Below are 27444 nucleotides of genomic sequence, written 5' to 3' on the forward strand. Positions count from 1 at the left end.
AGTAAGAAGACATATTCAGAAACATTCGGAAACGCCCAAAATCCAAAAGTATCCAGCCTTCTTGTGACAGTAGGGTTAGCGCATCCTACATGCAAATCATAATTCGATCAAAATGTATCAACCAGGAATAGGACACAATCGATAAAAGCTCCAGATTATATAACTGTTTTTGTATATAGAGATCTAAGACTGCGAAAAGCAATACAAACAATGACAACACCCGCCGTCTTTACCACATTGGATTTTCCTTCGGTTATAAGTTAGTAACTCGGATATGTTTTCTCTTAATCGATTTATGACTTTTGAACAGCTAGAGGTATACTACTGTTGCCTTTATTTCTGCTCTTATTTTAGATCATATATTCCATATTTGGTGTGACGGGATTGTTTTGTAAACAGAGTTAGCCTTTTCATCGTATTTTTTTTTATACTAAATTTGTATAACTTTCAAAATAAAATTTTGAAGAATACAATACCATTTCGCAAATCGATGTTCAAACTACTGTGTACGACTTTAATTAGTCATGCATATTTTTGTGGCCATCTGTCAGCATGTTATTCATCAACACATCAAATGATGAAACTGGTATCAATGTTCGATGCACACGTTTAAGACTAGGTAAATGTGTTTCTCTAAAGCTGATAGACTAGGATAAGGCACTGTAATAATCCACCAATCATTGATGGCAACCGTAGAAAAATGCAAAAGTGTGCATGTTTTTGTAACTGCTGCTCGTTATGTAAACGATTCGCGCGTATTACGTTTTAAATTATAAGACTGGCATGTTTTATGATTTTTTTAACACATAACGGCATGATCATTTTAAAGTAAAACAATTGAATCAACGGTAAAATAACATTGAAATTATTGCAGATTTATTTCATTTCTATCATTGAACAGATTTTAATCGTAATGCATAAAAAACATAAGGTGTTCGACTCTCAGATAACAATATATATACTGTACAGACAATTGAAACAATGTTGGTTAGAAATATCCGATCGTTACGATAATATAAATAAATATTACATTCAAATATAAACAAGCACTTAATCAGGTTGAAATGCATGACATATACACAATATTCACAATGAAATTTTCTTCAGCAATGATTCAGATGTAACTGAAAAAAATATTTGGCAAGAAAATTTATTTGAACACTGTCCAGTTATAAAATACTGTAGTTAAAAATTGCATATCACAGAATATTATTAATTATCATTTGGTTAAATGAAATGACGCAATAGTTTCTGTATCTACCATGATATGTAACTACAAATGACTAACTTCCCGACGTATATTTAATTTGAGCGGAACAGGCTCCTTCTTTCTTAAGGATAGACGACGAAGGACTTTTCCTTGTTTTATTTCACTAACAATGCTATCAACAATCTTCTTGTCCTCAGATTTACTGGGATGTAAAAAGTTACCACCTGAAATAGAAAAACATGTGTTATTTCAAACCAAAGTAAAGTCACATTCAACATAGTGTGTTTTACCGAAACGTATACGATGTGTGTGTGTGTCTAAACACATTGGATATCGAAACACTCAGTATGGCTCATTTAAAAGCTATAGACTCGATTTAAGAGATTTGAATATCGGTAAACTACGGTTGTCTTAACTAACTGCATCATATCGTATTTCACAGAAGAGCCTGAGAACTAGAGTATTTACCACTATACGTTAGGCAGCCAAAAATCAATCGATCATTAGTGAAAATGCATTGCTACACTGTTCTTTATTATAGTAAATTTACTTACTTCTCCTTTTGCTATATATTTCTTCCTGAGCTTTCCGTCTTTTCTCTGCTGTTTCCTGTTGTTCTTTCTGTGTTGTCAGTTCCTTCAAGCAATACATTACAATAATAGATAATCAACATACTTTACATTTTAATACTATTGTTTTCAATAATTGCTTATTTATTGCTTATTTTTTTACTCGTAAAAAAATATTTTTAAAGACAGGTACGAAAAATATAATACTAGAAGAAAATGATTAACAACGGTTGAAAGTAAGATAACACAATGTCAATTAATATAAATGCAGTATAGCAAAATCTGTTACATAAGGATGAAGTCAAATGATGTTTTATGTAAGGTGTTCATAGCATTTTTAAAAAAACATCCTATGATGGATTGGTTTTTGAATAAATGGATCCATATCATTAAACTTGAAATAGAGGAGTATACAGATATAGTTAAGTATGCTTCATTTCATAATTTACATATAGAATTTTGCAATGAAGTTCTCTCACCAATATAAAATAAAAAGTAAAATAACAAAAATACAGAACTCCGAGGAAAATTCAAAACGGAAAATTCCCTAATCAAATGGCAAAATCAAATGATAAAACTCATCAAACGAATGGAAAACAACTGTCATATTCCTGACTTGGTACAGGCATTCTAAAATGTAGAAAAGGGTGGATCGAATGCTTAAACTAAAATAGACGTTAATGATTAAAAAAAAATAGGATCTTACTTGTTGGCAAGTCTTGATATTTTCAGTGAATTCTTTGAATGTTTCCAAAAATTCATCCAAACTAAATGATCTTTCATTTTCACAGAAGTGTTCAGCCATCTTAGTAGATAATGCCTTTACACGACTAATTCCCTCTTCCACGTCTTCCAAATCATTCATAGCTTCCTATTAGTAGAAAAAGACGTTACCCTAGTTTGCATATTGCGAGGTTTTTTTAAAGAAAAAATGGAAAAAATAATAGCAAGGTCATTTAAACTTTTTACTTATCATATTTATTGCGTTAAATATATTTCAGAAAAAAAACAAGAAATGTTCAAAATTTTACTAATCGTGTTGCGAATAAACAATCATATCATTCTGTATAAGAGAGACAACTGCTACATTAATCTGTGTTATAGGAATAAACTTAATACAATGCCTCATTTATGAAGCCTTTTAAAGTAGTATTTCTTGTTAACCTTTCCGGAGCACCAGATTCAATCTTGAATTTTGGTGCTCAATCTCAATTTTTTCTTTATTTAGTGCTTTTGTGGTCCTTTTTTTTCTTTTTCGTTTACGTATTTTGCCAAGGCGTTTTCAGTTTTTCGTCGACTTACGAATTTTCAACGTTCCCTTGACATCTTCTGTCTGTTTTAAAATATATTCGGTGTCTTGAATATAAATCAACGAAAGATTTTTTTTGTAGATAAATGAAAAATATCAAAACTTACAGCCATAAAATCAGCAAACTGTCCTTTGACTTCCTCATCTTCTACCTTATCTACTTTACTCTTTATGTTTTGGACGTGCTTTTTAAGGTTGTTAAATTCTGCTACGGTTTGTGCCAATGTAAATCTAAAATTTTCAAGGTACAAAATAAGTTATTTGAGATTAACGTCAATGAGACAGTAGCACTGAAATCAAAACATCTGCAGTAATATAAGTTGTCTGCGTTCATATCCGTAGATATGGATATTTTAGCACCCTGAAGTATACAAGTTCACCCTGAGGCGTAGCCAAAGGGTGTATATGGTACTGAAGAGTATTGAAATATGTATATCTGCGGATATTAACTTAGATAACGATTTTACCTGGTCTTAGTCCATATCTGGCAATTTATTTAAGAAATTCGATCACAAAGTGTAACGTGAAAGCAACGGATTTTTTTTTCGTTTTCTTGAAATCTTTTATTGAAATTTGGGAATTTGACATATTTTAACGGGGTGTAGGGTACTACCTGTGGTAGAACCCTACAGGAAGTCAAATATAAGACGTTTTTAATCCGGAGACAAAAACTGGAATGGGTCGAATTTGGCGCTTAATGTTGTGAGAGTTACATCATAGACGGCGTGACGCCAACGTGGGTCATTTGCATAGCTAGGTCAGTAGTCCAATTCCTTGACAATGTGGCAGCCAAGTGATGCATTTACTAAAATGAGTGCAAATGAAATAGATAGTTACAGACATCATGTATAACCTACAGATTCTATATTTCACATTGCACATCCATGGAAATAAGAAACAAGCGCGTGAAGACACCCCCCAACCCCCGGGTTATGGTTAGCAATGTCCGGATATATGGGTTAGCAACACCTAGGGGTATGGGTTTTGAAACGACGTGTGTTACTAAATCAAAATACTAGAAATGTACTAAGCCGGGGATAATATTCTGTATTCTGTATTTTGTATATGAAATATAATATATTATATATTATCATAGCGATACTAGTTTAAAATGTACTTGTTTATGGCAACAACAATAATGTTTTTGATGATCTTTCCCTCGCTGTCATCAACAGCCCGTTAGTTGGCATTTATGTGTTGACATGAAATATCATTTATATGGTTATATGTATAAACATACTGTTAACACAACTTTATTCAGAAAAATAAAGATGTTATTTCCCCACAAATGGATCACCTTATCTGAGGTTCTTTTTGTCCTCAATACTCTTCAATGGTGAGTCTTTTTTATACGAAACGTGCGTATGGCGTACATAATGATAATCCGGGTATCTTAAACGATTTTTATCAAAAATTAGACCACACGTTTCGGAAGAATCTAGGTTGAAAAACACTATTGTGTTTTCCAACAAATAACGCATAATTTTCGTAATTGATAATCGACACGTTACGTTCCGCCGCAGATGAACAGTGTGTGTGGCCATTGTTTTGTTTAACATGAACTTTCGCTTTATTTTGTTTTTGAGTTTTTCTTTGACTCGATTTTGTTTTCAATGAATTTTTAACTTTTTTAAAAGTCCGGTTTTATGGACTCTTATCGATTTATGTTTGTACTTTTCAAATTGATATGATCGAAATTTACCTGGCAGCTTTCTGGAGAAGGTCAAGTAAATCATCAACAAAACCTAAAGTATCCTTATTTTTTCTCTCAGTTTCTTCAACAAGATGATGTAGTAATGTCATTCTAGGTACATTAGATTTTGTATTTACAAGCTTTTTCAGTGAGCTTATTCTAAATCCTATTGCATTTCCACAATTATTTTTCTACAATATAAATGACAAAACATCTCAAAACTACGAATTAGAAAGATGAAAATACAAATATCGAAATATTATCAGCTAATTTCAATATCTCAACTAATGCTTTTAGAAAAAAATGGTTTTGAAACTCTTCGTATGCAAATGTGTATGAATTGTGATAAATGTTGAAATATAGAGACAAGTTGTTTTCCATTCGTTTGTTGTATTAAAGCTCCTGAATTTGCATTTTGAAAAAGGAGTTTCCGAGTTGAATTTCGCTTGAAGATCGGAATTTTTTGTTGTTTTGACCTTTTCATGACTTAGTCGACAATCACAAATCTGTCTTTTCTTCAATATTGACATTCCCAAATAGAACTCGTTTAGAGATTTTTATCTGCAATAAAAAAAAAACTAGTGGCACAGGATCTACTTGCCGATCTTGACCATCTGAGTTCACCGCCGATTATTTGTGGGATTCGTGTTGTTCAATCGTATGTTTTTATGAGGTGATGTTTTTGTTGGATGAATAATTGCAACTTTGGTTATGGGGTTGTTTGTTTTGTTGAAATTATCTACTTTGTTATCTCCTTGTAATCTTCTCCTTCTGTTTTCTAAAAAAAAACTTGTTTTTTTAACCCAATATATTTGTCGTCTCGTTATACTTTGCTTGGAATGCATTATCCATTTTATAACATCACTTAAAAACACGTGTGTCCGTCTTTCCAAACTAACTAATAAAATGTTTATCTAGCTATAAAATTAAGTTTAGTCCACCATTTTCTACACGAGGAAGTGCATGTGCCAAGTTAGGAATGTGACAGTTGTTTTTCATTCATTTAATGTGTTTGAGATTTTAAAGTTGACATTTGACAAGGGACTTCCAGTTTTGAGTTGTCCTTGACGTTTGGTATTTTTGCTATTTTAATTCTGATGAAAATACTATCAAACAAACTAAACTTATTTAATTTAAACTGCATTCAGTGATACACAAAATAGTGAGACTTTTCGATACATGATCAACGTTTGACAGAATATGTAAAATTACATAATATTATATCTTATTTATACATGTTTGCACATTGTTACTGGAGGCTCAGGTATATTTGATAAAAAAGACTTCCACACAACCCTTTTGATGAATCATTTGTGTCACTGATGAGTCTTATGTAGACGAAACGCGCTTCTGGCGTACTAAATTATAATCCTGATACCTTTGATAACTATTAACAGCGAAAAACGAATGAATGTAATAAAATCCTCTACGTTACTTATTCTAGTCGATGGTCATGCCATTCCCTCGGTTTGTTTATCCTGATTCAATAATTTTGTAGATTATAGATACGGATTCTATATTTTTGAAATACCAGAAGATCATCTACTATCTAGGGATTAACTATTTAAGCAATCGATTAAATATTTTCCCCTGAAAGTGTGATAGATTTCAATGGTTAGATTTTTTTACTAACATGATTTTAAAAATCAAAGTTTCTTGCTTTAGAAACGACACTAATAGATTCCCTTTTTATCACCTCTTATGTATCAATTGACCTTCGTCTTCCCTTAAGATTTATCATAATCTGATTGATACAAAACATAAGGTGCATTAAACATTGAATCAAATAATCGTAGGAATTTTCTAGACATTAAACTATGACATCTCTATCAGGCTTTTTCGATGTAAACACATGAGGCTAAGGCATATTTTGGGAATGAAAATTAAAATGAAAATAACATTTAAGTACGTGCGTCCAAAGCACTTTGTGTATTTATATTCATAATAAAACCCAAATGTTTTATAGCTAAGGATGTGTAACACCGAACACGCTTGAAGATAAATATGAGACTATTCATTTTGTTCCGAGAGTAACAATTCAATTGGCCATTCGGTAAACTCACCTTGTTTATAAAGTTTCCTGCATGAAGTATATAACGAAAAAATGATTTGATCGAATGATTGTCATAAAGCTTTCTACAAACTTGATTCAGAATTTGAATATTTGGTCTAATTGATCCAATCAAAGAATTAAATTCTCCTTTCAAAATTATTGCTTCAATCCGTAATTCATATTCTGAAAGTTTAATTAATTCCATGAAAAACTTTTCAGCATCACCAAGTCTCTCTTTGTCTCCTTCAAACTGTGTAAAGGTGTCTACCTATAAGAAATATTGCAATTTAGATAATTAAATTAAATTTAATTGATAAAGACATTCGCGTATTAAAATCAGAAAAGATGTGTAAAGTATATTACTTTACTATTGTTGGACGGCAGTCAGACTTACAGTGAACTGATATCGGTCCTAATCGTTGACATATTTTTTTCATTACACATATTTAATGTTTATCTGTTATATATAATATGTTATATTTGTTATTCTCGTGGGACTTTGTCTATGTGTGTTACATTTTAGTGTTATGTCGTTGTTCTCCTCTTATATTTAATGCGTTTCCCTCGGTTTTAGTTTGTTATCCCGATTTTGTTTTTTGTCCATGGATTTATGAGTTTTGAACAGCGGTATACTACTGTTGCCTTTATTTATCTCCTATAGTCCAGTCGATTTGTGCAGATTTTTGACAAAATTGCTCAGATTGTGGTAAAAGCATGAAATATGTCATGGACAACATTTTAAGCTATGGACCCACTCTGAAAGTCGAAATTTGCGGAAGAGGCGGCCATTTTAAAATGGCGGCCGTTTGATCTCTATAGATTAATAAAAACAATTATGAAAATAATATGAGAGAAGATATTGACATGAAACCTGGGTAACAGAATAACAGTGCTGATTCCAATTGTCTTGTTGAACAAAGTTTTTTGAAATATTACCCATATTGAATGGCGGCCATTTTGAAAATCTTTGTTTTTTTTAAGCCAAAAAAGGTAGTCATTATTCGATGAAAATTAAAAAAAAAACCAATGTCGAAGATATATACAAATGTATTTGTTTGAGCTATATAAACAGGACGAAAAGCGAGCATATGAACCCCTCCCCCCGAGTTATTCTTCTGTTTCGTTGAGGGTACAAATTACTTTATATTTTCCGACAATGTACATGTCTCTAATGTTCAAAAGTAATCGACATAGTTAAAACGCGACCACGAAGAAGATCATAAAATGAGCTGTTACTCTAAAAGCAATATTCGTGCCACCGCTTGTTCAACATAGAATAACAGGATAATTTTATTTTACAAGTATAAAAAAAGCAAGAAAATATTTTTATACCTGTCATTTATAATAGTTGGCTGATTACAGGATAATTCGCTTTGTTGATATTGTTCATTTGAAACAACTTTCAAAAACCTTGATTGCAGACATAATGAATTTCATATCATACAAGTAATTAATGTTCTCAATTGACGTTAACAATATCTAACAAAAATGAAATGTACATGATTTGTCAAACCTCACGCTGTCTATCATGTTCTATCACATTGTCCTCCACATTTACATAGAGTAGTACAACTTAATACTGCCTTTACACATTTGCATTTCCTTAGTAACCGTGCTCACTTTGACTTATCAGTTAAGCGCTTGCTGCAGGAAGTTATTATAAAGTCATATGGTATATTCATCACAGATGACAAGGACTGTCATCTGAGGACTTCATATGTATTGATTTTTTGGTAGCCATTTTGAATGATGGCTATTTTGAAAACATGAATCCAATATAACATTATTCGTTAATCTTATTTATTCACACTGTTTGCATTCACACTTTTTTTACTAATATGCATTGGATATTTATAAAATGGTCAGATAAGGCATGCACATGTTTACAAAATAAAGATATCAGTATAAGAATTTCTAACTGTTACTTACACGTTTGCCCAAGTAACTTTTTAAAACAGAAATTACGTATATATGATATAATTTATGACCGAACGTTGTTGTTGGAAAAGATCAAAATTGTAGATTTATAAAACACTGGAGCTAGATATCAGAAGAACATAATGGGCGTTTAGACTAGAAGGAATGTGTGAAACGGCAAGAGAGGACATGTGAGGGTTTGCATGCAATGCCAAGCAGATCCAAACAGAACAGACATAGACATTTGAGCTGGCAATCACTCTTTTTGATGCAGACATACAACGATGTTGGTTCTTGAATTGGTTTTCCTTTAGCTCAGTTTGAAACAGATAAATGAGGGTTATGGAACTGCAGAAGCACTCCAGACCGCACAAATCCTGTCAAACAAATTTTCAGACCTCAAAATATTTCATCAGTAAAAGGGAAAACATACTTCTGATGTTGAAGATAAATTGCCAGTTGAAAGAAAACAAGAAGTAACTAGACACTGTTAAGTAATACTGAATCAACACAAACAATGACTGCAATGCATTTTTTTCTGTGGTGATGTATCTGAAGATCTCCATGATACTTCGAAATTTAAAAATCGACAAAAATGGGACATGACTGTGCGCCTGTACTACAAGACATATTTCCTTAGCCAAAGTTAGAGCTGGAGATGTCAAATTACCAGTATCCTGCTTGATGATTGATAAAACTTGACAACATAGCAAATAGGCAGAATAAAAGACACAGAAAGAAAGCCAGGAATCTTTTATCCTTGGAGTTGTGCTTGCCAAAATAATAAAATAGATTGACGGCACACGGTCTGGCAGAAGTATTGTACCAATCTCTAAGCTTGCAGATCACGCTAAATTGTACAATAAACGCCTGGAACAACTTGTAGTTATCATGAAAGGAAGGACTGATACAACGCATCTAACAAAATAGGAATGTAGCTAACAAAGGATATCTGCAAGCATACAAGCAAGATAAATTAGTTCTCTTGATTTTCAACAAAGGTATTCTTGAAGCTCTGAAACAGACCTGATAATTAAAGGGTATCACCATAGCCATAGCAGGCAAACTATATATGCTTGATACTTAGAAAAGCTTTACAGGGACACTCAACAACAGCTTTTAACACGAATCAGTTCACCAGACATAAGTTTCCTTAGTATGAATGATACAGGATGGCTAAACATCGAGACACAATCCAGTAATATCGATGAGTGGAAGACAACACTCACCATTTCTCAGCTATAATAGATCAATTGTGCAACTCGTCATCGATAGGATACAACTGCAACTTTTCAGTCCTCCGATAGAGAGTAAGATGTCTAAAAGATTGTGGAATGGATTCATTTTGAAAGCCTACAATGAATGTCCCTGTAAACCTTTCTATAGTAGCAAGCCGAACTCTTCAAACTATTCTAGTGACTTTGACTATGAAGAGGCCTTCCCCATCACGATGTTAACAATTTGTAAAAGACATGGCCTGTTTCAGAACTTCCCTAACATAGTCATTGAGAATCCAGAGAAAGACGCAACCTTTTATGTGTGCTTGCATATCATCTATGATAGCTATTATTTAATTTTTCATAAATGTTGTATTAATCATTCCTTCCATGACAACTAATACTCACTAAGGACGTTTACTGTACCATTTATCCATATCATCAATTTCAAATATTAAAACAATATCTGTTCCAGACTGTGAGCCGTCACAGTTTTCTATTATTTTGGCAAGCCCCGTTGCAATGGATAACAGATTCTTGACTTTCTTTCTGTATCTCGAATTCTGTCTAATTGCCTTGTCGTGCAGTTTTCACAAACATTTAGCATGAGATCGGCTCCTGAAATATTGTAGATCTTGTAATCTTCAGCACTGAGTCTGGCTAAAAGAACAATGGTTAGTAGGTCAAGTGACAGTCACATACTCTAATGTCGATCACAATTGTTGATGCTTCATGATGATAGTCAGATACCTCATCACAAAGAAAGAAAGAAATATCTGCAATCATTGTTCTTGTTGATTCATCACAACTGTGGCTGGTTATTCTACTGGTTTTTTTTTCAATCTGTGACTCATTGTGTTTTTTCCTGACTATATATATTAAGATTTGCCTTGACAGGATTAGTACCTTTTGTCTTGTGATTCTCCCATTGCATGGCCTTCATCAAGAAATACGTAAATTCTTTTAATTGCAGTTTAGCATGTAGGGTTTAGGTACTTTTTTACCATAAAAAAAAATGTGTATATAAAATATGAGCACTGTATGTTGAACAGGAAAAATACGTAGGTATCAAAATCACTAGAGCTGAAAAAATCTAATAAATAGATAGACTGGAAAGAATTCCGTAACGGGAAGAGAGGACACGTGATGATTTACAATGCCAAACAAATACAAAAAGAGCAGACATAGCCATTTGAGCTGGTAATCAGTCATTTTTTGTAAGCATACAACATTTACATTTATTTGTTAACATATGCATACCTTATTTGAGCACTTAGTGAATATATCTTATATGAAAAGCAACAGTCATAAATAAATGATTAGCAAAACTAGTTGTAAATGCATATAAAACTTAGTATTAATTCAAAAAAACAATTTAGGATAGCGAATAATAATATATTGCAAATTTACGTTTCCAAAATGGCCACCATTCAAGATGGCCACTAAATACTTCAATAGTCCTCAGTTTATATTCTTTGTCATAAGAAATACGAAAGTTTATCAAAATTAGTTTAGTAACATATTTTTCATATTTTTTCTAAAAAAAATTATTGATTTTTTGGACATGATTTCAAAATGGCCGCCCAGAACCGCCATTTTGCTTTTCTGAATTGGGTCCATAGCTATAAATGTTAGTTATGACCTCAACTAACACTCTGCAAAGTTTGATGCTTTTACCACAATCTGAGCAATTGTTTCACATTTCGACTGGAGTTTCCCCATGCAGTTTTACTTGCCTGTTCCGAAATATGTAATAAACAATTTTTGTTTTAATCAGTATGCTCTAAAATATGTAAAAAAATTATGAAACGCCGTTTTCGGAAAAAAATGTGTCCTTAAGTTTATAAAAATACAAAGACTGATCTCGATTTTATTTTAATCAAAAAGTGTTAAATACTAGATTTAATAATACTGGTGCCTTTGTTTTCAATTGCACACTTTGAAAAGAATTGTTATACAATAAATTTCAAATGTAGATCATATTTAAAAGATACGATGGTAGATTTTATAACGAAAACTTTGACATTGTTGCAACAACCCTCACGTCCACTTTTTATAGATTGTGTCATCACAGAATATGTACTATCAAAGCGCAAATTGATGGATACCTCCAGATAATAAGGATCAGTTTTCCCTTCCAGGGCACATTTAGTCATCCCCACGTTTTGGTGAGTTTGTGTTGCTCAATTATTTAATTTGTATGCTGCGTTTTGTCGACTATGTTGTCTTTCCATCTTTTTTCCCATCGTTGACTGTTTCATTTGGACATATGATTTTCAATGTTCACTTTGTAAAAAATCTTGCTACAGCAATCCTAATAAAGAACATACTTTTGTGTTCAATAAAATGGTCTTTGTTCCTTTTACTCGTAATGTACCGTTAGCAGAACTCACACTGAATATAATGCATTATTCCTCTTAAATTCTTATCTATTTCCATAGTTTGGTGAAATTTGCTTAGGTCAATATGAGTTTCGATATTTCATAATCTAAAATCGAAATAGCATCACAATTTTTTAAACACTTCATGATAAAAATAATTTCGCCTTACCTCATCACATGAAGGAAGAAGTTTGTTCAAACTTTTAAGTTTTTCTACACCAACTGATCTCGGATCTCCTTCTTTTATTAATTGTATTATCACATCTGGGGGTTTACGGAACTGTTTTAGGAATATATTCGCATTCATGCTTTTCTTTGCATCTAGTAAGGAAATCTATAAGACGAAACATACATGTTTAATGCAAACTTGACAGCTCTTCTTGACAATATCTATATAAGAGTGAGATTGTACAGAAAAAAAAACCTATCAAACAGATTTCAAATTACGTTGATGTACGCAATATAGACCACCAAACGGCATTCACCACCGAGTAATACTCATACGGTATAGTCAGCTTTAAAAAAAACCACAACAATTCAATATGAAACATCGATGTTGCAATAAAGTTACCGACAACTTGCAGGTATGGGTACTGCATGTGCGCTTATAATAGCAGGCTTGTTCCTGATTGCTACAAATCACAGTTCCTGACCAAATTCAGTAAAGATCCGTCTTAACGCCATCTAATTTAAAGGTTATATGAAACTTACGATTACCTTGATAATGTTTTTGCTTACATTAATCCAGAAATTGCTTATTCTACGGATGTTGTTTACCCAATGAACTGCCTTGAAGCATATCTTATATAAACCGCAATAATAACTATGTGAAATAAACGTCCATGTCGATCTTCCGATTTGTGAAATTTTGTTATGCAGTCAACTAATATTTTTTCTCCTCAAAATGTTTAACTTTAATATTAAAAAAAAAAACTTGTTAGAAATTTTATTTCACTGTACACATGAAATCCTGATGTAACAACAACATATCAGCAATACTGTAGACTGATTGGCTGTTAACGTATAATGTTTGCAGTTTTCGAAGCAATTATCTTTACTACTAACAGAACGCAAACTGCTTAAATTAAAAAAAACCCAACCATTTAGAATAATTAACGTATGTCAAACGATATGTATTAAAGGTGATTGGAATATATGCAATCTATCATTGATATTTTGTATTATACTTATGAAGGCATGATGCTAAATTGCTTTTTGGAATTTTTTATCCAGCACGAATCCGGGTAAAAGTGTTCGTATTATCAATATTATACCATTTGTGAAGTGGAATGCTTTCTTGCTAATTGTGCTTGATTGTTTTCTGGTTTCAATAGAACAGCTGGCGCCGTTTGCTTTTGTGAAAACCATTCCTCTAACTTCCGATATTCTACGTCTACCTTGTCCTCCATACCAAGGACATCTGCCCAGACGCTGGTTTCTGTGAATATAATTAGAAGTTGTTATTTAAACTGAATGATATATATGAACTATTCATTAGTGACAATACATCAAGCCGATAAATGATATGTATACATGTATTATGACCAAAGATTAGCAAGTTCTATTGGTCTTGGCATGTCACGAAAAGTTATTTTCATGAAGTAATGGTAATTGTTGAAATATGTTAATAAGATGTATCTAAAAAGACTAAAAGATAACAGTAATAATAATTTTAAATTAAACAATCTAATAGGATAGTTCACTCTTCTTTAGAATTGTAAACAACAATTTTTTTTATCTTCTTTCTGTACTATAAATTAACCGCATCTCAAATTAGAATTATCTTATGAGAACTGTAAAGGTTTTTGCTACAACGAAACATTTTCAAAGATCAATTTTAGTTATATTGTTGGTTTGAAAGGTATCGTATCCATATTTACTTTTAAAAGAGGCAGGAGGTAGTTTGTTCCAGTTGAAGATCTTCATTTTACAATGTGGATCCGGTGTTGTGATTGCTGGCGGAGGAGGGCTTGGAGGCTTCAGTGCCCCTGGTGCACCAGGCGGAGGTGGAGGTCCTCCCATTCCTGGAGGCGGCGGCGGTGCAGGAACTCCACCAGGCGGAGGTGGAGGAGCAGGAATACCACCAGGCGGTGGTGGTGGAGCAGGAACACCACCAGGTGGAGGAGGAATACCGCCAGGTGGTGGTGGCGGGGGAGGAGGCGGTGGCACAACAATTGGTCCTGAGGTCATAGGCATTGCAGCAGTAGAACCCTTATATTCTTTAGTTGGTAAATCCGCTGTTGCTTGTGAATATGCTGATGAAACGGCTTGTATTGCTTCTGTTGCGAGTTTGTTTCTATTAGCCACTGACATTCGCATGCGAGGAAGGTCGTCATCGGTTTGAACTTCTTTATCCTCTCGTCGGAGTGTTTTTATTGATAAGCCTCTTTTAAGGTGAGATTCTGAAGAATCTAAACTTATTGCTTGTTGCGTAAGTTTTTCTACCAAAGTCCATGTGGCTTCACTACATTAAAAAATAAAAACGTTAAATATTGTACAATGGAAGATGTTATTGAAATAAAATTCAATTTAACTATAAACGTTTTATCATAATGCATGTAGCACTGAGAGTAGCAATTATTTTGTGTTTGTATTGCCTAACAAAAACAAGGCATCAATTACAAAATTGATAGTTTAAAACAGTCCGCACAAGTGACTAAATATACTGGTTCTGCAGACACGTCACCGAAAACCATAGTTTCCCAAGCAAACATATTCCGAATAACAGTCTCAGAACTAAAACACCTTTGATTACATATGTTTTACCACAGCTAGAGAATATGAAAGAACAGAGGTTCTAATCCCCCAAACACATTACAACGCATTGCGCGGGGTGGGGGGAGGGGGTTACTAGTTATCATAAATTTTTTATGTCAAGCGATTTCTTTGCGATCTTAAAAATAAGTTTAACCTGCATTGTATGTTTTATACTTTGACGTAATAAAATTAACATGTCTAATATATGGCTAAAGATTATATCATATAAACTATATTTAAAATATTACCTGTTACTATGATGTGGGTCAATTTGAAACAAACTATACAGTATACTCAACAATGAGTAAGACAGGGGTGTATGGGAAACCTGCAATAAAATCATGATAGATACTAAGTGTAACTGTGATAAAGATCAATTTAAAACAGACTATACAGTATACTCAACAATGAGTGAGACAGGGGTGTATGGGAAACCTGTAATAAAGTCAATGAGGGTGTTTTAAAACTTATGTTCTAAAGTTTTTCGACTTTCTTTAAATTTCTAAAAGAAAACAAATGTTTCTTGCATCCTCTATTGTTTATCTTTTTCAACTACAACAAAAATTAGGCGAAAGATACCAAAGTGACATCCGAACGCATAAGTCGAAAAGAAACTAAGAATGCACTAAACGTTCAATATCTTTACTTCATGCTGAATAGTCTAGAAGTTATTTCGTCTATTTCGAGCAAATTATCTAATATTTATGGCTTGAATCGAATTGAAAATATACTCATAATAAAACATAAATCCCAGACATTTTAAAATAAAATCTCTATATGTTATGCAGAGTTATTTTCTTAAATCAATATAACCCAACAATTAAGAAATATTAACTCAAATAATTTACACTTTTTTACCTTTTTGTCAATAGCATCAAAAAGTGCTTTAGGATCCTGAATGTTAACTAAACTTTGTTCTCTAAGATCTTCCAGAGCCTCATTGTCAGCTGCTAATTCCTCTTCAAATACGTCACACTGCACGGTTAAATTTGGATCAACATCTTGTCGTAACAGTATCAAAATATCAAGAATTCCTAGTGCTGTAAAATATAATTCATAAAATTATTGTCAAAATTAATAAATGGAAACGGGGAATGTGTCAAAGAGACAACAACTCGACTAATGGCCACCAATGGGTATTCAACACATCAAGAAAATCCAGCACACTAAAGTTGTATCTTTTACATTATAAATGTTACATTATAAATATAGTTATAATGATTACATTATAAATATAGTTATAATGTTTAATTATAAATATAGTTATAATGTTTACATTATAAATATAGTTATAATGTTTACATTATAAATATAGTTATAATGTTTACATTATAAATATAGTTATAATGTTTACATTATAGATACAGTTATAATGAGGGGTTTGCTCATCAAGATTTGATCGAACCTGATTAGTTTATTGTTCCAAGAGAAGGCATCAGCGTGTACTGCGTGGCCGTGTGTGTGTTTCCCATTGAAACAGGAAGATGGAGAAATGTACCACGAAATGAGAGAATTTGTCCACTTTGTAAAGCTGGTCTTGGGGATGTGTACCACTATATATGTATATGTACCAATTGTGAAGTTAAAGATTTAAGGTGGAAGTTGATACTTCCATATTATTTATAATATCCAAATGTTAAAAAAGTACTGGGCATGCTTAAATATTGTAATAATAATGTGTTGTCTAAGCTGTCAATTTTTATTCAAAAGGTAGAAAAGATGCTTGTCTGATTTAAAATTGCAATAAACAAAGTTTTATTTCTGAAGATGTATAATTTAAAAATGTATACTGTATGTATTATGAAATATGATGTGATTAGTATTGTGTATAATATGCTCCTGTTACGCAGTCTTCTGCGGCTGAGTTTTCTTTAATAAACTATGAAACTATGGAACTATGTTTGTTTGAGTATTTGATTATGGTTTTCAGTCTGTATACATTCGTTAATACATAAATGTCATCTCGAATATAATATAATTAAAGGAAGATATTTGTTTTCGTTCATGTAACTATGATCAACTATTGATAGAATTTCTAAACAGAAAAACAATGGAACTATTTTATCATAAACACTTCACTGAGGACAATTGTATTTTCTGTAAAAGTAAAACGTTTTCACAAAAAAACAAAAACAAAAGGAAATTCAAGACTATACATGATATTAAGGTGGTACCTAACACTACAGGGAGATAACTCTGTAAAGTCAGCTAAACGTTTTAATTACGTTGTGTTGTAAAAGGAATATCAAGCTACTGGTGTTTGACAAATTGCTATAGGATATAACCAGTGTAATTTTTCTGACAAAACGGTTGGTTCAAAATTTTTTAAATTTTTATATTTTTGTTATTTACTTTGACAAAATTTTATGAAAATTAAACGAGCCAAATTAATTTAAGTGAAAGTGTTGGGTACCACCTTAAAAGATAGACGTAAATATCAAAATTCAATTATAGATTTTCAGATCATTTTTATTCGATAGTCGCAAATGTACGTACACGTGCTCTGTTGAAATCGCCATGCAATTAGTGCAATAGTCAAAAAGAATACTGCTAATTTAATGGAACATATTTGCTTAGTATGTTCATTATTTCAGATGTTAACAATGTTTATTTTGAACTGAAAACAGCTGTTTACAAGAAGATGAACAGATGTTGAACATTTATTTTGTATGAAATGAAAAGTGGACACTTGTAGACATGTAGAAAGTTTCATTCGTCAAACAAATTAAATCATAACAACACGCATTTTGCACATTAAATCTTCTCCATTGTGTAAGAGAAAGAAAGACGTGGAATTCTGTTTTCTTCAGCTCAGTAATGTTAACATATTAATTATTCATATTATTGAATTGCAACAAGTATATATGTATTGCCTTTAAAACCCAAGGGATAAGTTAAAAAAAAAAAGGGGGGGGGGGGTGATGCCTAACATTTAAAATATTCGTTTATGAAATTATTATAAAGTTACATTATGGGACTACAAAGTGAAGATAGAAAGCGAAATAATACGCGTTGCTCAAGCAATTGAGTGAATTAAAACTTTCATTGTGATCCGAATGTCACTTCATAATCATAAAACGTAATATTTACAATATTTATAACATAATATGTCAAATAAGGCTTGGATAATAAAAATGTACCTTCAGTTATACAAGTACTTATCTCATTACATACAGTAATACATGAAATGAAAATTTACAAGTGCTTATAAATAAATGTTTGTATGAAATGTTATAAAATACGGTATCCATAATATGAAAAAAGAAGATATTAAAGTTAATACGTCAATGACAAAGCAACCCAACGACAACAACAGCACAGCAAATAGATGTCAAGACAGTAAGTCCTTCAAAAAAGTTCATTGACTACACACTATTTCAGATTGTAAACCATCTCGAGTTTTGACAAGTAAAATAGACAAAACAAATAAAAATAAAACAATAACATGTAACTAACAATAAAAACATACTTAGTTCAGACTTTGTCTGTCCCAAATCAGGAGCCTGTAATTCAGTGGTTGTCGTTTGTTTATGCGTTACATATTTGTTTCTCGTTATTTTTATTTTTGTTATATATAAATAAGGCTGTTAGTTTTCTCGTTTGAATTGTTTTACATTGTCATATCGGGGACTTTTATAGCTGACTATGCGGTATGGTCGTACGGTGACCTATAGTTGTACATGTCTCTGTCATTTTGGTCTCTTGCGGACAGTTGTCTCATTGGCAATCATACCACATCTTCTTTTTTTCTATTTGCTCACATAAAGGATGGATTCGCTTTTAGCGCCTTAGTCCCAACGTTTTCGTGTCTTTCAGTAGAATAGCAAAGTGTTCTTGCATAAAGAAAATTGCACAATAAAAATCAATAAAAGTTAAGATCGTATCAAAGAATAGAGGCAGTTTAGATATGAAAACTCTGATATCGGTGGCTGTACTTCCGACTACATTCCACACAACAAGCGTTCATACAAAAGCAACTAAATACACAACTTCGTACGATTGTACAATTCTCGAAGAACATTTTTACAGAACAGATGCGGTAAAATGGTACAACATTGAGACTCTCAATGCGAGCTTTTTAAGCCAAAAAGAATAAAGATTTGAAGGGCAACTGGTAATTTTGGATAATAGTGTCAACACATTCTGAAAGTATGAATAAAAGAAGATATGGGTCATGATATTTTAACAAAACAGCAACAAAACGTCAAAAATAACACAAAAAAAACGGCTCAGTGTTTTCTGCTCTTTGGTTGGATTGTTGTCTCTTTGGCACATTCCCCATTTCCATTCTCTATATTATCTAGAGCGCAATATATATATATAGTCTTCAAAAGAAGACAGATATTTATACAGTATTTCAAACTCTGAATCGTGCAGATTCTTTAAAAACAAGCAGAAACATTAAAATATGACATCAACCCCAAATGCTTCAAATAACAATAAATCATTAAGAGGTGACACATAAGACAACACCAGACAAAATGTGTTTGCTTTAAAAGTATTATTGGCTATGAAATGGTCTACCTATTCATTAGTACCAATCGAATCATACTTCAGTAATAAAACCTAATATATTTCTTATTCAATTTAACAAGACTTTGAACAAATGCATGATATATGTTTTTTGATAAATATGCGTTTACGTTCATTTAATTAAAATTCAGACTTTACTACACACACGTGAATTACGGACCAACTGTGAAATGTCTATACTTTTGAACACAATCATAACTTATCTAGATTCTAGACACTTTGTCGTGGCATTGTATATTTCTGTCTTTTTAAGGAGAACTTGCGTTCAATTAGTTAGAAATTTCATATAAATATATGAATATGTCTAGTCAGGTTACATCCTGATAATTGGACATGTTACATCACACAGTAGTTATATTAAATAGTATAGGATACGGAAACATGTGAAATTATAATGAATGCATGTGGCGTAAATGTCAAACATTGACTTGTATAAGTAAACCACAGTGTAATTGATTACTGTATGTTATTCTGCACATGCCTCATAGTAAGTGGTCCTTATTTATAATTACAAGGATGGATTTACAGAATAGAGAACAATGGACCAAAATTTAAGAATACTGATAAGGCCAAATAAAAATATATGTGTGGTTCCAGTAACCCTACCGTCCCTACTTTTTCGGCTTAAAAATAGCCTACCCTAAAGATTTTATTGTCATTTTTCATTAAGCACTGTTAAAGTCAGAATGTTGCTCCCATAGACTCAATGTAAAAAAAAAACCCACATAAAATAAAAAAAAATCCCTACCTACCTACCCTAACTTTTTTTCAGATGTAACTGGAACCACAAATACTTTTTTATTTGGCCTTAATGGGTTGCTACGACATAGAAAAAAAACCGCTAAAAAATAACAAATATAGAAATAAGTCATACAACCCTCATTTCTTTGCGTATCATTGTCCTTTCATTTATTTATTGTAAGGAATCTGGGATATGAACAATTTAATTATTAGTTGTTTGTTAGGTAAATATGAAACGATATGGACACGCGAACGACGAACCAACGAACGATCGGATGCAGATGCGGATCAAGGAGTTCGAAATGAAGACGGCCAAGTAGGCAACATTAGAGGTATCGGTAGCAAGTAGAACGTGTAGAAAAATAGCACTTAACAATATATGGAGCTGCCTGAGCTCCACCTTAAAAAAAGCCTCAGGTCAATTATTGGACATTCAAGTCAACTTTGCTCAATGAAAATCATAAAATCGGACATAAAGTATAAAAAAATAAAACTACACGTACATACAAAATCACATCGTACACGATGTCGGTCATGAAGTTCTTCGTTTGATACCACAATAGAATTGACCAAAGCCATCAGTGTTGTCCTGTACGCTGTCAGATCGGCAGCACGAAGTTCCTTAATCAGAAGACTGAATTTATATGGCAGCTTTCTCCAGATCTAAAAAAAATAAATTACAGAACTTCAATAAATTTATTCATTTGGCAGTCACAACTACCAATACTTAAATGATTTGTTAGGTTTTATTGTAAGATTATCTATTTGTATATAAAAAAAGTATACTGAATTGCATATCAATATCTCACAGTAGTATTCACTCCGGATACTCCTGGCCAGTCCGGTTTCCCCGCCAATAAAAAATGTCAGTTATCTCATTGAAGACACTGAAATGTCTTTATGGTCCAAAAAAGAATATATAATAATTTGGTAAGCGCAACCCCACCCGAATTCACTTTCGAACGGCATAGCTCAACTATTAAAAGATTGGCATATTGAAATATTTCGCGTATATGCACATTTTTCAGTTATGACAATAGCCCAAAAATTATCTTTGATCTTTTCAAATACTAAATTAACATAAGGAATACAATAAGAAATATAAAAACGTGGTTATTAATATTACCCTGTATTGCTCCATGGCATCTAATGTCAGATAGAAACCTTCTTTAGAGTAAACACACAGAGCTGACAAAAGTTCAAACATTTGCATTTTTACCATTACGTTGTTTGTGTCGAGGGCTGAAATTATAAAACATTAAGTTTAGTAATCATTTGCATTTATTTTCCATCTATGAGTTAAACTGTCCGTCTGGTATCTTTCGTCCCTCTTTTGAATTTTGACCATTACATTGTATGTGTCTAGAGCTGAACTTACAAAATTTTACATTGGGTTGATTAATCAATTTAAAATTGAACTAAAATTATTAGCTTTTCGTCCCTAGGGGACCTGAGGAGATAGAAATATGCTAACTCTAGGTCTTCTTCCGATCGGTAGACTAATAAAAACTTACCAAGGAGGTGCGTCCGTTAAGTTATTAGAGAGTTAAAATTCGCATACACGTCCTGTCGTAATGGAGACGTTTTAGGTGGCACGGTAGTATTTCCTGGCCCATAAGGGATAATGATAGCCTTTTTAGAATTTTCACCACTTTCTAACACTGCAAAAAATTCTACATTCACAGTTAACTGAAGTTTTTTCATTTTACTATTCAGAAATGAATTTGAATACGTATCATGACCGTTTACTTTTTTTGCTATTTTTAAAAACCTAAGGCCACTAGTACTTTTAGGTCTTTTATGGTGCAGTGAATACAAAATTTTAAAAAATTCTCAAAAATTCATTTTCATATGTATGTAAAATTATTTCATATTTTTCTACACCTGATTCATCCCTCAGTTTGAGAAAGTATGTTCAGTTGATACTGTATTTTTTGTCCAATCACACTGTTTAGATACATTAACCTAAGTAGGGTACACAAAAGAGCAACCTAAATTCTGGCATGCAAATACTACCGTGCCACCTTTACTAATGCTTCGAGAAGGGAGAGTACAAAGAGCCATTTAAATATCTCTCTGAGTGCTCTGCATGTGGCCTAACGCAAGGCTTAATTTCTATACTTATATATCCAATTTACTCTTTTTCAATAACAACCCCTATTACAGGATCTGACTATTATATGTATTGCTTGTTTGATCTCGTCTGAACGTTCATGAAATATTTGCCACTGGACGTTATGCAACAAAAAATCAATACATCAATCAATTAGGTTTTGTAGAACAGTTAAACATATTTGCATAGATATGTTGTTTGCCCTTTCGTCTGATAACATTTGATAAATAAATTACGACGTGAATTTGATAAAATTGTTGCATTTAAATCAATCAGATGTTAAGGTTCTTCTAAGTTAATGTGATTTCACAATTTATATGCCAATTATTCTTAAAAGTCAAATTACTACGAAAGATTTGCAAAAACACAATTTTATACAAAATTCTTGGTATAATGATAGACAAAGAAAAGACATGAATTGCAAGGTAAAATAAATCATGTAAGGATGCACACGTGCATAACACAAGGTAATACACAATGTAAAACCTGAGAAACAATTTATTTCTCACTGTCTGACATCTTATCCATCATGATCTTGCGATGTTCTCTTTGTTAATAAAAGTACTGTCAGTTACACTTTTGCATGTACTAGCACTTATTATGTAACGAAATATACAAAATAAATGTAACAACATACAAGCGAATAACGCATTTAATTATTTAGTGATTAAAACGCAGTAAGAATATGATTTTACATGTTTTGATATTTTTTATTTTGTTTGCGTAAATCCGGCTACATCTGTTATGAAAAATTGTCTATCTTTTTCTTTTGATACGGTTTAGTTTAAACATATTTATTTATAATGGATTGGGAAACAAGTTATTACAACTTAAAATAATCCCTTTCCACTTTGTTGGTGTGAGTGCTGCCTCGTAGCGAAAATATTTAAGATGCATTATTTGAAGAAAAAAATTCCCAAACTTTACTGAAATATGAGAACATAAAATGTTCATCGAATTAAAAAAAAGTAATAATAATAACTGAATAGTAGATCGGGATAGGGCAGCTCCCCTTTTGAATGTCAGACTTAAACACTAAATGTCATATACGCGATCCTTACAAGATTTTTTTTGGATAGAAAGATGATAAATGGTGGTATTATTGGTATCTCTATTTTGTCAACTTTTGTTTTGTCTACCTTTGCCACAGATGTTTTAAATATCAATAAAAGTAGCAACCTTGAAAACATTGTGTTTTTGATTTATTATGACCACAACTTAACAATCTTATTTACCAGGAATGATTTATTATAGCGATATACGCGTTTAAAGCATTAAAATAAATGTCACCGAACTCAATAAAATTATTTTTACATTCAGTCATGAACTTAGAACTCTCTCTAAATAGAGTCTCGCAACGTAATCCGTTATATGTACACTATTGATAAGCTAGTCGAAAAAACATCATAGTTATGGTTTATTGAACCAGGCTTATTCTTCGCTAGGTTGATGCATCTTATTGTTCGCTGCAGTGGTTTATTGTTCGCTAGCTTGCATTGAGTGTGGTGTTTATTTATTATCAAAATTTGTTTTTGCTTTAAAATAGCTTTCTTAAACAGAAAATGGTCGATGCTATGTATATTTGTCTTTTTATATGCTTTTGTCTTTTCGTCACGAGTGTTGTTTTTTGTGCCAACCTAATGGGTCAAGTACTTTCCAACTGTATTTTACACATTAATACAGTTTGATCTTCTGTTTTACTGACACACCACTGCCCAAGGAAAGGGGAGAGTCAAAGCGGTCACAAACATAATATACTCGAAACTCGCGTACGTGTGCCTGTCTCAAGGAAGAAGATTGTTCTTAATTGCTGTGTCGGACATGTCGATTTGTTTTCTTTCTGTCTATTGTTTCAGTATAAATTGGACTTTTTGTTTAATTTACTCTTTGCATTGTTAACATTTTGTCATTGTTAAAATACTTTCATATCTGAATATACGGTGCTAGACTTATACTTATTGCTGAAGACCGTACGTTGATCCTTAATTGTTTATAATTCCCTCGCAAATTTGTCTGGTGACAAGTTGTCTCATCGGTAATCATACCACACACAATTCCATAACTTGTATATCATATGATCACTATCTATAAGAGAAGACTGATCAGAAATAGACTTTAATAATGTTACTTGGTTAATGTACATGATGTATGTACTTTCCTTTATATTGAGACTGATTACAGTACTCAATGAGATCGAAGATAAGCCAGAGTGCACATTTACAGACAAGGACTGCAGTGGCGGATCCAGGGAGGTGGGGGGGGGGGGGGGGGGGGGGGCGGGGTTCCGGGGATTGGAACCCCCTTTTTTTGGCCGATCAATGCATTTGAATGGGAGCGTATAGTTGGAACCCCCCCCCCCCTCCTTTTTAAAATGGCTGGATCCGCCACTGGACTGGTACATTGTAGTCTGTTAATATCAAAATAAAGATACTTCATAACAATTGTAATTAGAACATGTAGAAGTTCACCACTTAACTTCATCATCACTTGAACTATTATATCTATTATTAGTGTACAAAGAAAACTTTCCATAATGATTCCCGCAAAAAGTGACCATAATGACTTAAGAATGTCATGCAAAGAATAAGTTGAGGAAGAAATAAAAGCTCGTGATTTAATTATAATTCAATTGTTTTAGTTAATTATGTCAAAAGCGATTGATCTTCGTCATCACTTGTAACAAGGGTAACTATAATTAGTGAATACAATTTACAGAAAACATTCTTTCATGATTTTGGACAAATGTGACTTGCATCGTAATTTTTAGAACGTTCTCAAGGCTATCAGGCTAAGAATAAGTTGAGGAAGAAATACAAACTCGTGATTTAATTATAATTTATTTGCTTTAGTTATTCATGTCAAAATCAATTCGCCCCTCGAAATTTATTTAAAGATATCTGTATATATGTAACCATTATGGGTATAGTTCTGGTTTAATTGACTAAACGAAATTTACATCGTTTAAAAATAAAAACTTCATTGTTCCTTTATACGTAAAACATACCTGAAGCAAATCTCCGCCCAAAAATGTTGTCTTTTCTTTCCTTTATTTTCAATAAACAATCTACACCACTTTGTGAGTTGACCACCTCTCGAATACACATTATACATTCTAACTTCAGAACCATATCCGACAGATGATGGGTTTTATAAGCCCCTAAGTTTTTAAGGCATTGGAATAGCATCCCTAGGCCGTCAAACTGTAGAAATTCTGTCATCCAGTCAACATCGTTGGATTTAATACATTTCCTTAATTTTACCAAATTTTGAAGATTTGGATTTTTCAGCCACATAAGAAAATTAACAGCATCCATTTTAATTTCGTCGTCATCTTCGAAACTATCGATATCTTTACCAACCATAAATCCATCGGATCTATGTCTCTGAGCCCGTTTTTGTTTTCTTTTGTTTGCAAAACGACTGTTTTTCTCCTCTTTTGATTGCTCTCTCATACTCATCTTCAACGTCTGTGTAATAACTACTCCTTTATTAAATCAGAGCACAAATTCCTCCAGAAATGTTATCACAATCTAAATATACCATGTATATCATTCAAAACATAAAATATCAATATCTATATCTTCAGTAATCCGATAAAAGTTTTCTTGTTTATCTATATATTTCAACACGGTTCTTTGTAAAATTTTGAAGATTGTGTACACACTCCTGTTTACTGATAAAAACGCACTTCAAATGTTACACAGTAGTGCATCATATGCGTTTGTTGTTATTCATGCACGTGCTTCAAATTCCATCACAATGATAATTTGTTCACCCACAGACAACCATTAATCTTTAGTTCAATTATAATATTTTTCTTGGTTTAATGCCCAATCTATTCTTTCACCAAGCAATCTTCGCATACATATATATCAAAAAAGTTTTATCATTTTACAACTTTCCAGTGATACACAAATATCCGACAGAACATGTATATAGGTGGAATGCAACGTAAACTTTTCTATAGACTATACGAATATTATCCCTGGGAACAGAATATCTAACGGTCAATATGTATGTTCCTGATTATCCTAACCTTGAGCATGTTGAGGTTGGTTTACACTCGATATAATGACCAGTATTCTTAAGCGTCAACTATAAATTTTTCCAGTGATACAAAATATCCAGCAGTACATGTATATAGGTTGAACATAACGTAAACTTTTCTATAGACTGTACGAATATTTTCCTAACCTTGAGGTTGGTTTGCACTCGATACAATGACCAGTATTATTAAGCGTCAACTATAACTTTTTCCAGTGATACAAAATATCCAGCAGTACATGTATATAGGTTGAACATAACGTAAACTTTTCTATAGACTGTACGAATATTTTCCTAACCTTGAGGTTGGTTTACACTCAATACAATGACCAGTATTATTAAGCGTAAACTATATAACTTCCTTCATTTCACGCCTTACTTAGCTTCATTAACATTCATATCTTTACATATTTACATTGATGAATTTCTAATGATGTAGTTGTACTATATCCATTAAAATAGATTTTCCCAGTGTACACTTTTCACCTGTGTCTTTACATGAACTTACATGCATATAATTTACACCGTTACTTACTTCAATATGTATTAATGTACATATTTCACAGGAAAATCATTAGTATCAAAAATTTTTAAAATGAAAATCACTGAAGCAAAGTATGTTCAAATCAGTGACTCGAAAAACGTTTCAACAAAAAGAACGAGGACGTATATAGATGTAAACATATAAATTTTGATCTTAGTACAGTAAAGTTTTACTATTTGTATGATTGAAATATTGATCGTTACTTTTTATAAATTTCAGTCCCAGGTAACAAATCTTATCAAACAAGGAAGCTCCTAGCTTGACAAGTTTTACTATTATATGCTTTTATTTTACTACACCGTAACTAATGAAAGAGGTAAAATGAATACAAAGTTAGAATAACAAACCTTTAAACATTGAATC

The 27444-nt window shown here is 32.3% G+C and overlaps 1 protein-coding gene across 1 annotated transcript; it reads right to left on the reverse strand.

Moving 5' to 3' along the window:
* Positions 1-859: 859 nt before the first annotated feature.
* LOC139485545 (inverted formin-2-like) lies at positions 860-27444 on the reverse strand. The gene is made up of 15 exons (XM_071270100.1): positions 26688-27444; positions 25498-26529; positions 21507-21622; positions 20884-21043; positions 15965-16146; positions 15355-15434; positions 14230-14813; positions 13624-13787; positions 12519-12683; positions 6845-7102; positions 4791-4972; positions 3196-3319; positions 2486-2650; positions 1765-1846; positions 860-1434 (listed from the first exon to the last, which is right to left on the reverse strand). The coding sequence occupies exons 2-15, from the start codon at positions 25949-25951 to the stop codon at positions 1274-1276; spliced, it is 2877 nt and encodes a 958-aa protein (XP_071126201.1). The 5' UTR covers positions 25952-26529; positions 26688-27444; the 3' UTR covers positions 860-1273.

The sequence above is a fragment of the Mytilus edulis genome, chromosome 8 (assembly GCF_963676685.1).
Source record: "Mytilus edulis chromosome 8, xbMytEdul2.2, whole genome shotgun sequence".
In the NCBI taxonomy this organism is placed as follows: Eukaryota; Metazoa; Mollusca; class Bivalvia; order Mytilida; family Mytilidae; genus Mytilus; species Mytilus edulis.